Genomic DNA, 17,112 nt, shown 5'->3' on the forward strand with positions numbered 1-17,112 from the left:
ACAAGCTACCAAAGGACCACTTCATTCTGTGGATCTAGATCAACATACTCTCGATGGCCCTCTTGATCAAATTTGGCCGTTTCAGTAGACCAGTTCCCGGGGGGGGGGGGGCACTCGACCAAAAAAGTAGTGGGTATGTGCCGCGGGCGAGACAAAAAACGGGGGCCTTGGAGCAGGCTTATTGTAAAAAGGAGGGTCCTCGGAACGGGCTTCGGAACTACAAATGTTTGTGAAAACGGGGGTCCTAATTGGAACGAGTCGCCTGAGTGCGTATTCATCCCTATGGAACGGGCATACGCAACTAGCCCGGCGGCAAGGGCTTTGGGTGCGCCAGCGCAGATGCGATGGTCGACGTACAGCGCTCTGCGGCTGCTTTTCACTAAAATTGCGGCTCATTGTAGCAGATCAATACGACTGGAACGGCGTAACGGAAATATGCGATCGAGGCTTTGGAGCAGATTTCTTTCTTCTTTTTTCTCGATAAGAAAATGCTATGCTTTGGAGCGGCTTTCTTTGTTCTTTTTCTCAATAAGACAAAATGCTATGCCTTAGAACGGAAATTTGAGTGTAAAAATGGGGGTCCCCTCCGCGGCACATACCCACTAGGCATTATATACTGAGTGCCCCCCCCCCGGACCATTTCATAGACAAGCTTGTTCCAGTTGTTTTTCTTTCATTTCATTAGGATAGGCGAATTTCAGAGCATGGTATACTGTAAGCCATTCTGCAGAATTTGCATAGATTAGGTGACAAGAAACGCAATCAATGAACACTTTACGAAAGTATTTGTTGGTGGTGATTTTTTTTAACCTGATTTCTAAGAAAGCATGAATGCTTGTAAGCAAGCAACCAGAGGACCGACGGCTTAAGGTCCCCTCCGAAGGACCTGGTACTGAGGATTAATGCATTACCAAAGGGCACTAGCGCACCAAGTGGGAATCGAACCCGGGTCACCGGAATACGAGTCCCCCGCTCTACCGACTGAGCTATCGCGCCTCCATTTATTATTTATGTATTTGTTGCATGTCTTCTAGGAACGCATATATACACAACAAAAAAAGTAAGTCCCCCCTAAATCAAATTGCTGTAACTTTTGAACGGAATTATTTTGAGATATGATATTTCGTAGGTAGTTTTCTACACTCATTAAGCAACCTCTGGGGAAAAATGAGATTGATCGGTCGAGTCATGCATGAGTAATTAAAGATTGAATTAAAAATGACCATTTTTGAAAGTCACAAGAGTCGTTTTTCAGATTGTGCAAATACAAAGCTGGGCAAAAATTGTTTTAGGTGAATTTTATGGTGTTAATGCTGTTTTACTATCCACCATTTAGCCACTCCACACACAATTTTGATATCGTATGTTCATGGTTGAGTGAGCACAATAATGCAGGGGCCGCGGGGGGCTCAGCCCCCCACTTTTTTCCAAAAGCATGTACAAAAATGTAAAAATGACCATACGATTGTGATGTTTTGCATGGTCAGCCCCCCCCCCCCACTTTGAAAACCGTTCCGCGGCCCCTGTATAGTGACGTATCATCAAAGGGGTTTATGGTAGTATCCTCTACAACTTGTTAGATCATGTTAAAATTTGGAAATGTTGGTGGCTCTCCCGATTATAGGCCCCTCCCCCATTTTAAAGTTCTGGATCCACCACTGATTTGTCCATAAATTAAACTGATCATGAGAATTTGTAAGAAAAAATACATTTATGCAGTATAAAGAGTATTCATTCCTAAGTTTTCGAATGTGCTCGCTCAACCATGAAAATTTTAAAACTTCGGAAAGTGTGTGGTGATAGAAATGATGGATGATAAAAACAACAGCAATTGAAGTCACATTTGAAACCGAATTTGCCCCCAATATTCACTTTAAAATGAGTCTGTGACATTGAAAATACCAATTTTCTCACTTTGATGCGTGCTCACTCATCCATAAATAAGCAAATCGATTTCATTTTTGCACAGAATTCTGCCCATCGGTTGATAAACATTACTGCCAAATGACATTGCTAAAGACAACCTTGAAAAAAAGTTCCACCATATTGAATAAGGGGTTACTTATTCTTAAACATATGCACCCATAATGTACACAAGTCTATGAGAGAGGAAGTCAACATTTTAACAAATATGAAATGAGGGTTTGTTTCATGGACGGTTTTTGTTACTTCTGCCAACAGTTATTTCATGAAACTTCGCACATGGCTTCAGAGTAACACTATCCAAAAGGCGCGCACACCAAAATAACCATTCGATACGGCACAGAGTGGGGCCAAGGCCTTGAACTTTCTTCTCATTTGCATAATTTTCGAATATTGTGTGCTCACTGATGCATTAAACATCGGGATTTTCATAAAATGCAAGGAGGTTTGTGACAGATATCCATAGTTACAAATTGCAATTTTTCCAATAACGTAAAAAAGAGCTAATCACATTCCACATGTTCATTCAAGCGTGAATGTTTAATTAAACGCCTTTGAATCATTGAAGCATGTTAATTGGTCATGAACATAACGAAAAAGTTGAGAAAAGATCATTTTCAGTTACCAAAATAAAACAATACTTGCCTATGATATTTGAAAATCGTATCTTTTGTTTTCAATAAATGTTCATTGAACCGGTGAAACAATGAATATTGTTGACGATACTCTTCCCAAAAATAACTGTCATCATATTTTATCATTTTTATTGATAGAAATGTGTAAAAAATCCAATTATAGCAAATTTGGACTTGTGTTCATTCAACCGTGAAATTTAGCCAGAAAAGTTGTATCGTCTTTTAGAAAGTACCTTTTACAAGCCTTCTGAATATTTTTCATGATGAGAATGTGGAATTAGTTCCAATAAAAATGGAATCAAAGTAATGATATTTGGCTTGTGACTTTTGAAAAGTGACATTTTTGCCTTCTGACGGTGCTCACTGAAGCATGACGTAAAATACGTCCATAACATTTACTCAGAGGGTAGCCTATAAAATTACCTACACGCTCATGTAAAAATATATTAAAAACTCGCATTGGTTCGGAAATTATTGATGTTTGTTTAAGGGGGGACTTACTTTTTTTGTTGTGTATATGTTGCTATTACAATGCACTTTAATAACCAGTCGTAATGAGTGCATTGTTGTCCTTTAGGGGATCTAATAAAAAGCACAATTCAAAAGAATATATAGATATTCAAGACATAGAAATCAAGTTGGTGCTTATTTCATTATTAAACCCCCTTGCCATTTGAGTCCAAATTACTTTCTTCTGATCATGCGCAGAATGGAACTACAAACTGGTTTATTTGATGCAGATGCGATGTGTAAAGAGGTCTGCATATAATATATAACAGATCGGTGAAATATTGGCAATGAATATAATTAATCAGTGAATAAATAGAAACTGAAAAGGCTATTAAAAAGGTCTACCTGTTTGTCAATTTGGTATGCATATTTTCTTCAAAAATCATATATTCAAGTTGCTCTCTTTTTTTCTTCCAGGTTGATCTGGCACTCCGCTAAGATGAGCGACCGCGGAAGCAATCTTGAAGGCCGGCCGGAGACTGTCGCGAACTCTTGGCGGTTCGCGATTCTTCTGGCAAGGTTTGTCTTATCAGCGCTACAGCAGGGGATGTTGAAGTCGCTCGGGCTACTCATGCCGTACCTAGTCATAAGGCTGGACTCCTCATACGAAACGATTGGGTTGATCTTCGCCATGGAGTACGCCGTTTTCTTGATGACAAGTGAGTACAAGAAATGTCTAATGTGTGGGTGTGTGTGTGTGTGTGTGAGAGAGAGTGTGTGTGTGGGGCACGTGTGGCGTGCATGGGCGGAGATCCCAGGGGACAGGGCCACAGGGGGATGCGTCTGCCTCACTTTTTGGAAAGGGGGGGGGGGCACAAAATTAAATGCCCCCCTACTATTTGTAGTCTTTTTGGTGATGAAAAAAAGCATCATTCAAAATAAAAAGAACGTAGTCAAAGTGCTTACATTTGCCAGATGTTGCATTTTAAAAATGTAATCTTACAAGAAGTTTGCCATGACAAATCCTTACGTTTAGCGTTTAAGGGGGGGGGGGCACATCCAAGAATCTTTATGGAACTGGGGGATAATCCGTACAAAATATTCGGCATATCCTACCCCTATACTTTAAGTTAAGTGAACGACGAGTTACTGATGATCTGAGATTTGTTATACGTCGGTGAATAGCTAAATGTTGTATGCTGATTGCCCACGGCGTATGTATTACCTAATAGTATTTACGACTATCTCCGAGGAGTCCCTTTTATTTTCGAACAAAAGACCTCTTCAATAATGACTTTGGAATACTCAATCAGCGCCAGATGATGTGGGGATAGAAGCAGTGACGTAACTACGGGGGGGGGGGCATGGGGGCACGTGCCCCCCAATCGGCTGGCGAAAAAAAAAGAGAAAAGGAGACAAAGAGGGAGAATGAAAGAAAAACTTTGTGGGGGAAGAAGAAATTATATTACATTACGTTATATTATATGTATTTGAATATATTAGCATAGACCTGAGAAAGATTATTTTTATAAATTTATGAAACACACTTTGCTTAGAGCCTATGCGTTCATCATTCCTGGGGCTCACATTATCTGTTTAATGAGATATATGATCTTGTTGTACTAAGATATCCCGTTTTCAAGTCAACGTTTGTCGTCACGTTTTTTTACACCAAATATATTTCCTCGCACTTCGAGTTATTGTTTTATGTGGTTATATATGCTTCTTTTTCATGACTACTTAAAGTCATTGCCCCCTTTTTGAGGTCTGAATATAAAACGTTTCCAGTCCGTCCTTACGTTCGCATCAATGGATTGGTGAGATATGTCTGCTCTTCATGAATTCCTAAAAACAGTCCTTAAAATGTCCCTTTTTCTGGACTGAATATAACAAATTTCAGCTCGCGCTTCGCGCTCGCATCATTTGGTTAGTGAATACGTACATGTATGAGTAAATTCCTACAAAAAAGCCTTAAAATGTCCCTTTTCAAGTCCGAATTAATATTTTATTAGTGAGATATCATGCTCATGATTACAATGACTAGAAAAAGTGCTTTATGCATGGTATGTGTTTAGGTGTAGTTCTAACAAAATCAACAAGCTTGACGCTCGCATTAGAAGACTATGGTGAGATATGTATGCTTTTTCATTTCTTAAATAATGATCCTTAAAATGTCCTTAGGGTCAATATATCCACAAATTTCAGCTCACGCTTCGCATTGTTTGTTTAGTGACACAGGAACGTACCATGATTTTAGAACTTGCTTATATAATGTCTCTTTTTAGGTCTAAATATCAAACATTTTTACCTCGCGCTCGCATTAATTGATCAGTGAGATACATATATCCGTTTAATGGCAAAGTCCTTAAAATGTCTCTATTAGGTCGGTATACCTGACAAATGAGCGCGCTTCGCGCGCCCAGTAAGTGACTCAAAATTTGCTGGTGCCCCCAATGCCTTGACCCACGGTACGCCACTGGGTAGAAGTTACAAATCGACCCCCTTCAGAAATCAGAGTCAATCAAAAAGAGAGGAAGAACGAAGAAAATGAATAAAATAAAAGGATACAAATAACATGTTCTGGAAATTTCTCCTGCTAATATCTGGATGTGTAATTATTGCAATAGCATCACTGACCTTTGGCAAGAAATTTTGCGTTTGCCAAACTAAGCCAGGGGTTGTTTCATAAAACGTTCCATAAGCTATGCACAAGTTTAGGCACAATTGATGTCAAATTCCTTAAATTATGGTGAATACATGATCATGATCATACATCATTATCGCCATGTTCAGCCCTCTGCAGAACCCCAAAAAAAAAAAAAAAAAAAAAAAAAAAAAAAAAAAAGTTGGTAAAGTTGATCCTGCCAAAGGTGGATGTCACGGCCAAGGGGAGGGCGTGATAGCTTGTTGGTCCAGTTGGTCTTGTTGCTCCATTCTTAAATACAGAACTCAGACAAAGTAACAATGGACACAAAATTTTGAGGGAATTAGATTTTAATTCAAATTTTCAAATTCAAGTGTTCCTCAGAACAGTGGTTACATCTGGGGGTATTTCATAAAGCTGTTCGTAAGTTAAGAATGACTTTAGGAACGACTAATCTTCCTTTCTTATACGCTAAATAACCACCGATAAACATATAATGGCGAATATCATTTACCACAAGAAAGGATCGCCAGTCGATCTTAAAGTCGCTCTTAACTTACGAACAGCTTTATGAAACGGCCCCTGATCAAATTTAAAACATGAAGTTGTATGGATATGGGCGTTCGTTATAGAACATGGATGATAAAATCATCAAATTCAATAAGGATGAAATATTCAGTTTGATTAATCCTAATTTGCAAACAATCCAGTAATGCAATATCTCATCATCATCATCATCATCATCATGTTACGAGGTTCGATCTCTTCATCTCCTAATCAATCAAAGATTTGTTTATGTATGAGAATATAACGAGAACAGTTTGCTGTGTTACTGCCTTAATCTTTAGTCCGAAAGTTATATTTCTTGACTTGAAGAACTTGTAGGGGATACTGAAGTTAACTCGTTAATCGTCTAACATGGTCGAATTAAGTTATCATTTGACATTCGCCCTGACTGACTCAACTTTACTAGCATAGATTTTACATCATAGTTTAAACATCTAAGCCTGAGTAACGCCTTCAATCAACGGACATCATTACCGTCTCCATAATACCGTCGACATCAACACCAGACTCGACGCCAGACTCAACGTCCAACTCAACGTCATACTCAACGCCATCGACAGATAATAAAATACCAAGGCATAAAAACTACCTATCCCTAACATAAGGTTTATTTTTATGCATTGAATAATTATCTCTTACATAATAGTTATTTCCTTAAAATAACTTCTGATTTCTAATTCCATTTCTAATTCCATTATAGTAAGTGAACAATGACCAACTGTAAAAAACATTCAATTTGCAATTATGAGCAATTTATGTGTCAAATTAAAGTCAAAGTATATCGAACTTCCAAGAATATATCTTTAAAATGTTCGCAATAACATAGACCAACTTCAAATCAAAAGGCCTTGTAACTATCTTTCATCTGCTTATGCCAAATAATGGACAACATACGGATGCCGTGGCTACCCATCTATTGCTCCACGCCTCTGGAACACCCTCCCTTCTTCACTCCGTGAAATCGACAACATTGAACTCTTTAAATCGTCCCTCAAAACTCACTTATTTCAGCAGACGTGTAATAATTAGTTTAACTGACTGAGCCTATGATTGTTTTTACAAAAATATGGCGCAATATAAATTCTGTGGATCATCATTATTATTATCATCCTCCTGCTCCTCCTCCTCATCATCATAATCACCACATCAGTCAAGTTAATGAATGACAGCAATATAGCCAAGACAACTCAGTTTCTTTCTTTATGAATGTTAGAAAATTTGTCAAATCAGACTATTACAGTGAATTAACCATTCAAATTCACCTACAGTTTAACTGGTGACAAAATATACACAACAAAAAAAGTAAGTCCCCCCTAAATCAAATTGCTTTAACTTTTGAACGGAATTATTTAGAGATATGATATTTCGTAGGTGGTTTTCTACACTAATTAGACAACTCCTGGTGAAAAATGAGATTGATCGGTCGAGTCATGCATGAGTAATTAAAGATTGAATTAAATGTGACCATTTTCGAAAGTCACAAGAGTCGTTTTTCAGATTGTGCAAATACAAAGTTGGGCAAAAGTTGTTTTTAGGTGAATTTTATGGTGTTATGCTGTTTTACTATCCACCATTTAGCCACTCCACACACAATTTTGATATCGTATGTTCATGGTTGAGTGAGCACAATGTATTGCAGGGGCCGCGGAAGCGGGGGAGGGGGTGGCTTCAGCCCCCCCCCCCCCCACTTTTTTCTAAAAGCATGTACAAAAATGTAAAAATGACCAAACGATTGTGATTTTTTGCATGGTCAGCCCCCCCCCCCCCACTTTGAAAACCGTTCCGCGGCCCCTGTATTGTGACGTATCATCATAGGGGTTTATGGTAGTATCCTCTACAACCTGTTAGATCATGTTAAAATTCGAAAATGTTGGTGTCTCCCCCGATTATAGGCCCCTCCCCCATTTTAAAATTCTGGATCCACCACTGATTTGTCCATAAATTAAACTGATCATGAGAAATTGTTAGGAAAAGAATACATTTATGCAGTATAAAGAGTATTCATTCCTAAGTTTTCGAATGTGCTCACTCAACCATGAAAATGTTTAAAGTTCGGAAAGTGTGTGGTGATAGAAATGATGGATGATAAAAACAACAGCAATTACAGTCACATTTGAAACCGAATTTGCCCCCAATATTCACTTAAAAATGAGTCTGTGACATTGAAAATACCAATTTTCTCACTTTGATGCGTGCTCACTCATCCATAAATAAGCAAATCGATTTCATTTTTGCACAGAATTCTGCCCATAGGTTGATAAACATTACTGCCAAATGACATTGCTAAAGACAACCTTGAAAAAAAGTTCCACCATATTGAATAAGGGGTTACTTGTTCTTAAACATATGCACCCATAATGTACACAAGTCTATGAGAGAGGAAGTCAAAATTTTAACAAATATGAAATGAGGGTTTGTTTCATGAACGGTTTTTGTTACTTCTGCCAACAGTTATTTCATGAAACTTCGCACATGGCTTCAGAGTAAGACTATCCAAAAGGCGCGCACACCAAAATAACCATTCGATACGGCACAGAGTGGGGCCAAGGCCTTGAACTTTCTTCTCATTTGCATAATTTTCGAATATTGTGTGCTCACTGATGCATTAAACATCGGGATTTTCATAAAAATCAAATCAAATGAACTATGCAAGGAGGTTTGTGACAGATATCCATAGTTACAAATTGCAATTTTTCCAATAACGTAAAAAAGAGCTAATCACATTCCACATGTTCATTCAAGCGTGAATGTTTAATTAAACGCCTTTGAATCATTGAAGCATGTTAATTGGTCATGAACATAACAAAAAAATTGAGAAAGAATATTTTTTTCAGTTACCAAAATGAAACAATATATGCCTATGATATTTGAAAATCGTATTTTTTGTTTCAATAAATGTTCATTGAACCGCGAAACGATGAATATTGTTGAAGATACTCTTCCCAAAAATATCTGTCATCATATTCTATCATTTTTATTGATAGAAATGTGTAAGAAAATCCAATTATAGCAAATTTGGACTTGTGTTTATTCAACCGTGAAATTTAGTCAAAAAAGTTGTATCGTCTTTTAGAAAGTACCTTTTACAAGCCTTCTGACTATTTTTCATGATGAGAATGTGGATTTAGCTCCAATAAAATGGAATCAAAGTAATGATATATGGCTTGTGACTTTTGAAAAGTGACATTTTTGCCTTCTGACGGTGCTCACTGAAGCATGACGTAAAATACGTCCATAACTTTTACTCAGAGGATAGCTTATAAAATTACCTACACGCTCGTGTAAAAATATATTAAAAACTCGCATTGGTTCGGAAATTATTGATGTTTGTTTAAGGGGGGACTTACCTTTTTTGTTGTGTATAGATTCGAAGCCTGGAGCAGCCCATGTCCATGCGGTACAAAAATAAGAAGTACAGTGCATAAGAGCTAGAAACCAAGTAATTGCCACGCTCTGTTTCTAGAAGTAAAGCCTTATCCTGCTGTCTTCGCCTGACCATGTCGGCTTTGCTGATGCTACCAAAACCCCAGCCGCCTAGCTGCTGCGGCTGCTCTCAGAGAAAATCCAGGTCTTGCCTCTCCAAATCCTAAGCTTCAAGTGACCAATATTAATTCTAGCTAGGTTTTTAATTGAAATATAGAATTTCTATTTAAAACACAATCTACTCAAATATGGCATTCACCTGCTTTATGCTTTAATAAAAACATTGGAAACTATTTGAATCATCCTAGTATTAAAAAAGGGAACAAATGTAAAACTTGCAGAAAGCCTAATATTGAGTTATGCAAAGGAATGAAGTACATGAATAGAAATATTCTAATTAGCCTGCTGCGCTGCATAACTCTGTACAATAAAAGATTCATGACCAAGACAAACTATTTGGGTCACTGACCATGGTACTTTAGGTCAATGTTTACAAAGTCTGAGGTAGACTCATAATCGCAAGGTTGTGAGTTCGAATCCCTACTCTGTCAATGTCTCCACTTTGATAAAAAAAAAGGCCCGATCGAGAGTAATTTCTGTCGTCTATAAGGTCAGCCACTATGACTGATTAACCTAGATGTAAAATGTTTCCAAGGTAATTGGTTATATACCAGCTTGGCGTTTACCAGCAGAGCGCTGTCCTGCCGAGATAGAGCATTGGACCCATAATCGCAAGGTTGTGAGTTCGAATCCCTACTCTGCCTTTGTCTCCACTTTGATAAAAAAAAAAGGCCCGATCGAGAGTAATTTCTGTCCTCATAAGGTCAGCCACTATGACTGAAAATCAAAAATCGGTTACTCCAAAAGGCGTATTTTGAGACCGGAAATTTTGGGTTACCATGCACAATTATATGTCTTTTTATATTAGGTCCATTTGTACATCTACTGTCAAGGAGATTCGAACCCAGAGCCTTATCCATTATCGGAGCTATTCTGTCATCGATGTGTATCATGCTGTCCTCGGCTGTGTGGTCAGTTTGGATCATCGGGGTCTTATTTATTGCAGCAGGTAAGATGATCGACTTACCGCCCTTTCACAAGGTAAAAAAAAAATCGCATTTTGAATGATGATTCCAGTAAAAAAGTAAATGACGAATTTTAGAACGTGTGAACTAAAACGAATGCTAATCACAACCACGTCGAATTCAAATTCTACTCCGGAGGTGATTCCAGTTACAGGTTTCACTCAAATTACGGGACGAATTTTTGCGTGTGAAAGGCTTGGCCTCAAAAACATCTTTGGCGCGGGGGGTGCATGTTTGGAGGAGATAACGTGACCTTTCAAGCACTTCCGTAGACAATACAATCGCCATGCACTCGTCGTACTTTGTATTTGCGATGTAGTGCTTTGATTGACAATTAGCTAGTCACCATGGACACACTCCGCCTTCGCTCGGGATTAAGCCAGTTCGTAGTTCCTTTCTGCGCATGATCAAAAGATTCTACGCATGATCAGAGGAAGGTCATTTGTACTAAAGTGACATGGTGGTTTAAAATCTAATGAGATAAGCACCAACTTTGATGTCTTGATTATTTATATATTCTTTTGAATTGTGGTTTTCATTTACATCCACAAAAAACAACAACGCGTTTGCCAAGTACATTGTGCAACATGCTATGATATGCATTCAAAGTAGGAATGCAACAAATACCTTCATAAAGTGTTCATCGGTGTGCTATTCTAGTCACCTGGTCTATTCAATTTCTTCATCCTGCTATGTAAGGCAAGCTTACGTAATATTTTGCTTTGAAATCTGCCTATCATAATGAAAGAAATGAAAGGTCATTTGACCGAAAATTGTCCATGGGTAACTACGAACTGGTCTATTCAAATCACAGTTTCCGAGTGAGCGTGTGAAAGTTCCGATGAGTCTAAAGTCGAATAGAAAATCGTTACAATGATTCAAGATTCACGTGTTGAAAGGCCCCAGGACTAAACAGTATTGTTTTTATTCTCGATTCACCAACCCTAGTCAAATACTTAATTGACCTGAAGTGCATTTATTCAATACATTCTATATATATGTTCCCAAAAGCGTTTTGCGTCTTGATTGCGAAAACTCCGTATTAAGAAACCGTCAAACCGGCGAAACCGAATCCAAACCATTCTCGTTAATACCAAAGACATTCCATCGATCAGTTTGGATCGAGGCGGTTTCTTTCATGGGGAATGTATTGTTATGCTACAGCGGCGCCGGTATCCGAATCCAGACCAATATAATATATTGATAAATGACATGCCGTCATCGGTCGGTTTGGAAACAATTTTTCCCAGAAAAAAAATGTTCCCCAAAATAATTATTTAGTAGGCCTACTAAAAAAGACCCGAAACACTTTCCATTCAATACACTAACACGTGTTTTATTAATCTCCCCGAAAATAATGTGATGTTTTAAGTCACAGATATCTTGAAAGTGTGTGCCCGAATTTTGATTTTTCTTAAAATCTTTCTGGGCGCTATCAAATACAACAGGAATCAAATTTCGCTACTTTTGAAAATAATAATTGGACTTCTGTAATTTTAATCTAATAGGCTTTAATGAATAATGATCTTATATTACCATGATTACAGGTGCCTTGTCCTCTCCAGTCTACCAAACAACGGCCGTTCTTCTGCACCAGTACTTCAACGAAAAGTACGCCGCCGCTAATGCACTAGGCTCAACCGGTGCTCAGGCCGGAGGAATTGTTCTCCCACTTGTGACGTCATACCTACTTATTGCATACGACGTAGATGGCGCTTTATTATGCCTGGGTGCCATCTCTTTGCACTTTGTTGTAGTTGCTGCACTATTGAGGCCGAATGTAGGTTTGCCAAGGTTTGGAGAAGAAACTAGCGGATACGGAGAATGCACGGTGTCTTTGAGTTTAGGATCTTCTGATAAAAACACCCCGAAACAAGGTGCAGCAGCTAATCTTGGGTGTAAGGTTGAACGATGTATTCGCTGGCTTGGGGAGGTAACCGATTTAAAGACAGTGCTGGCAGAGAAATTGTACTGCTTGTTGATTCTCCCGTCCCTCTTCTTACATCAAATCACCTTCATCGGTTGGGTACTGTTTATGGTCCCTTGTGTGACGTCATACGGAATCACACCCACTCAAGCAGCATACTTTCCGCTCGCGGGATCATGTGGAGGTCTCGTCGGGCGTATCGCCTGTGGTGCCATCCTCTACTTCCGCCCGAAGTGGGGGAAGCGGAGTCTAGTAACAGGACTCAGCATTTCCTCATTTAGCTTACTCAGTTTTGCATTCCTGCAGAGCAGATCATTAAAGCTTATTTCAACTTTATTTGCTGGTTTTGGTCTGTACGCAACGTTTTCCTCATTCTACGCTGTCCTGCACAATTCTGTTGCCAAAGAGAATTTTTCTGGGATATTATCAGTCATGTCCTTCGTTCGGGGGATTGGTGTTGCGATCGGAAGCTATTTAACAGGTAGGTCTTATTGCTATCAAATTTTAATGACGGGATTTGGATCTGTTATTCCCACGAATTTTTGCCATTTTCATCTTTCCTTACCACTGATAAGCAGTTTTTGGAGTCTTTGAATTAGGCTTGAAGATTTTGACTTGTATTTTATTAAAAGTCTCGCATCAGTTTTTATCAACGAAAGGATCCCCCATATTAACTTCTTGCATATAATAGGATTCGAACACAAAACCTTGCCATTGTAAGTGTAGAGATTATCCCATTGCGCAACGCTGACCAGTTGCTCCAGTCTTTACCAAGTTACTTTACAGCTTTACCAATCGTCTTTATGAATATTTAGAAAGTGTAGACTTGACCATTAAATAAACCCTATTCTGACGCCGTAAAGAAAATGCAGTAGGAAAATAAAATTGGTGTTACAGTTAAGTTTCTATGAGATAATTAGTCAAAGAAAAAAATTGTATAGTTATACCAATGGCCTATCCAGGGCAACTACATCCCACCCCACTAACAATTTCTTCTGGAAAAAAATTGTACAAATATAGAATTTAAAAAAAAGGTGGGGGTGCATGCTCCCATTTAGAATCCGCGACTAGTGAAAATTAAGGGTGGGGGGAAGTAGAAAGAGGTAGAAGTGAGGAGAGAGTACCCGCAATTATATAAGGAAGTGTAAAGTAAACTGAGCGTACTGTGAATATAGTGTGAAAAAAACCTGAACACACTATGAACACGGTGGGGACACATTGTGAACACACTGAGCACAGTGACATGGCAAACAAACCGTGAACACACTAAGCTAACTAAAAATGCACTATGAACACAGTGAAAGTACGCACTGTGAATACACTGTGAACAAATTGAGTACACTGTGATTGCACTGTAGACATCATGATCCTACTAAGAATGCAATATGAACACACTATGACAACACTGTGAAGACAGTTTGAGCAACCTGAACGCACTGCGAACACACTGTAGACATAGTGTGAGCACACTGAACACAGCGCAAACCCACTCTGAACACATAAAGTGAGCACAATGAACGCAGTGCGGACACACTCTGAACACAGAGTGATCACACTGAAAACAGTGCGAACACACTGTGAATGCGGTGCAAACACACTTTCTAAAACTGTTCTTTCCAGCCAAGATTAAGATATCATGATATGTGCAAGTAAATCGTAATGGTGTCACGCGCGTAAAACATTGCATAGACTTGTGTGTTAAAATGGCACTTAAGAAAAATTCACAAAAAATAAATATGAAATTAGAGGGTCGAATTTTACTACCTTTGGATAGGATATATATCTGACATTCCATATCTGACCAGAGAAGGGTATCGTAGCCTGCTCATTTTAAAAAAATAAATCGGCATCTATGAAGATAACTATGATGGGATCAAATTCATCAACTGAAACAGTAAAATAGCCCCAATTCTTCCGCCAGTCAAAAAATAATTCCAAATCATCGATATATCTTCCCAATTTGGGCAAAGGAAGTTCAGTAGTTACCATTTCTAGAATCAGTGTTAGATTTTGAATCATATTCATACACTTTTGCCAATCAGCAATATCAAATTGAAAAAATTCGAATGGGTTGGGTCGAACGAATATCTTTATCCCTCCTGGTGTAATTAGGCTCGTGGCACCTATAGCTAGTCACACCAATCCATATATATCTTAAACGACCAATAATACGTCATTTAATCTGGGAACTGGGGTTGGTGTTACTGTGGCACAAAGCCGAGCGCAATATGCGATCGAATACAACACGTTCTTCGCACTTGGCATTTAATATGAAAATTCCAAGAAGTAAAATAAAGTTCGACATGATTTTGATTTCAGTAGACCTACCACTATTCTGAACTGTGTCATTGGATGGAATGTTCTTATCAAATGTTATTACAATTTCTTTAAAATTTCGGATCGCAACGAATCGTTATAGTGTCCGCCGGACTTGAAATACTGAAATACCTATATATTTTATTGCTTTTCATTACAGGTCTCATCTTCGAAATAACTGGTTCATTCGCTGTGGCATTCAAGGTCCTAGCCTTCCTGGATACCGCCATCATCATACTGATTGCCCTCTTCACCATCCTACAGAAAAGAAATCAAGCTTCTTCTCACGCGTGAGATGTCCTTGCAAATGTGCAATGTTTTTTTCCTAACATGCGATTAAGCTTGCCGTGGACACATGATGAAAGGGGGAGAAAGGGGAGAAAGCCGGGGGGGGGGGCATCCAGTGATCTTTCAAAAAGTGGGGAAAGGAAAAGGCATGAAAATATAGACAGAACAAAAAAAGACAAAACGGGAAGGAATACAATACAAACAAGAAAGATGATGATCGAAAAAGAAAGAGAAAGGGACTAAAAAGAAAGAAAGAACAATTAACATAAAGAAAGGAAAAAAAGAACAAGAACAATAAAGGGTAAGAGTAGGAAGGAGAAGATAAATAAGGATTACAAGGACAGAAGAGCGAAACTGTGAACAGAATGTGTTGAGTCACAACTGCCCTCTTTTCATCGAGGAAAATACACAATTTTTTGTTTATTTCTACCTGAAATAATATATTCTTGTGATCATTTTAAATTCTTATTCTATGATTTGTACACAATGAGCTCACAGAATAGACAAATTATGTAAAGACTGTAAATAACAGATGTTTGTTCACTTTGTGGCCGCAGTAGCTTCATATTTTGAGGTGATATCATTTACTGTGTATACCCGGAAACAGACATAGGTGGAGGGGTTGGTAGGCCTATAGGAGTATGTCAATTGCCACAATCCGTTCAATGCGATTCAGTACATATATATATATATGTATATGAATTCCATGCAATTCTATACAGTATGTTTACCAGTGTGGCCAGTTCACTGTGTTGAATACTTGCCACACATGGGGTGCAACCACTGAAATGTCTTCACATTTTGAGCAAATATATTAATTGCTTCAGAGCAGCTGTAAACTTCCAATGTGATGTGCGTTTAAATGAGCTTGGTGTTTTCCATTTGAAAACTGTGTAACGATCAAGGTTTGATAATGTTCAATGTTAATAATCAAATAGATTTCAAGGAAGGCCATCGAACATTAGATCACATATTTACATTAAAGACCATCTTAGACAAATACGTGAGAACGCATAAGTTGGATGACAAGTGTAATATATATTTGTGTTTTGTCGACCTGCGAAAAGCATTCAACAGTATATGGAGGAATGGTCTGTTTTATAAAATGCTGAAATATGGTATAGGAGGCAATTTTTACGAGATTGTAACTAATATGTATAAAAAACTAAAGTTGAGTGTAAAGCTGAATGAAGGAATTACTGAGACTTTTGGAAGCAATTGTGGCGTAAAACAAGGGTGTACATTAGGTCCCACCCTTTTCAACCGATATCTAAATGACTTGCCTCATGAGTTAGGAACTACTGACACTGATCCAGTTGAGTTAAATGGAAAGTTAGTCAACTGTTTAATGTATGCAGATGACATTGTATTGGTATCAAAATCAAGGTGTGGAATGCAAACATTGTTAGATACACTTGGTATTTACTGTGATAAATGGCTATTGAATGTTAATACTGACAAAACAAAAATGATGATTTGTAACAAGAATGGACAAAATTTGAAAGATCAGGCTTTCGAGGTAAACGGTCAGAACATTGAAGTTGTTAAACATGCAAAATATTTAGGTTTGGTTTTCAATAACTGCGGTTCATTCAAAGATACAAGAGTTAATCTGGCAGATAAAGCCAAGAGAGTATTATTCAAATTATTTCAATCCTTTGGTTACAATCTTCCAAATATAAAAACCGCATCACGAATATTTGACTCTTTAATAAAGCCAATACTCTTATATGGTTCGGAACTTCGGAGGTATGGGGCGCTTTTACCGTCAACTTTAAAAAGTTAGCGGAGCTTGCAAATGGTAATTCAAAGTTGTATTTGAGAAATGAAATTCAGTGTGTCCAGTTTCAATGG

General features: G+C 38.2%; 1 protein-coding gene across 1 annotated transcript; it reads left to right on the forward strand.

Moving 5' to 3' along the window:
- Window positions 1–3,484: 3,484 nt before the first annotated feature.
- LOC129263339 (monocarboxylate transporter 13-like) lies at window positions 3,485–15,499 on the forward strand. Its single transcript, XM_064100936.1, has 4 exons — window positions 3,485–3,727; window positions 10,571–10,711; window positions 12,275–13,135; window positions 15,131–15,499. The coding sequence occupies exons 1-4, from the start codon at window positions 3,508–3,510 to the stop codon at window positions 15,262–15,264; spliced, it is 1,356 nt and encodes a 451-aa protein (XP_063957006.1). The 5' UTR covers window positions 3,485–3,507; the 3' UTR covers window positions 15,265–15,499.
- Window positions 15,500–17,112: the final 1,613 nt, after the last annotated feature.

Source organism: Lytechinus pictus, chromosome 6 (genome assembly GCF_037042905.1).
Source record: "Lytechinus pictus isolate F3 Inbred chromosome 6, Lp3.0, whole genome shotgun sequence".
Lineage (NCBI taxonomy): Eukaryota > Metazoa > Echinodermata > Echinoidea > Temnopleuroida > Toxopneustidae > Lytechinus > Lytechinus pictus.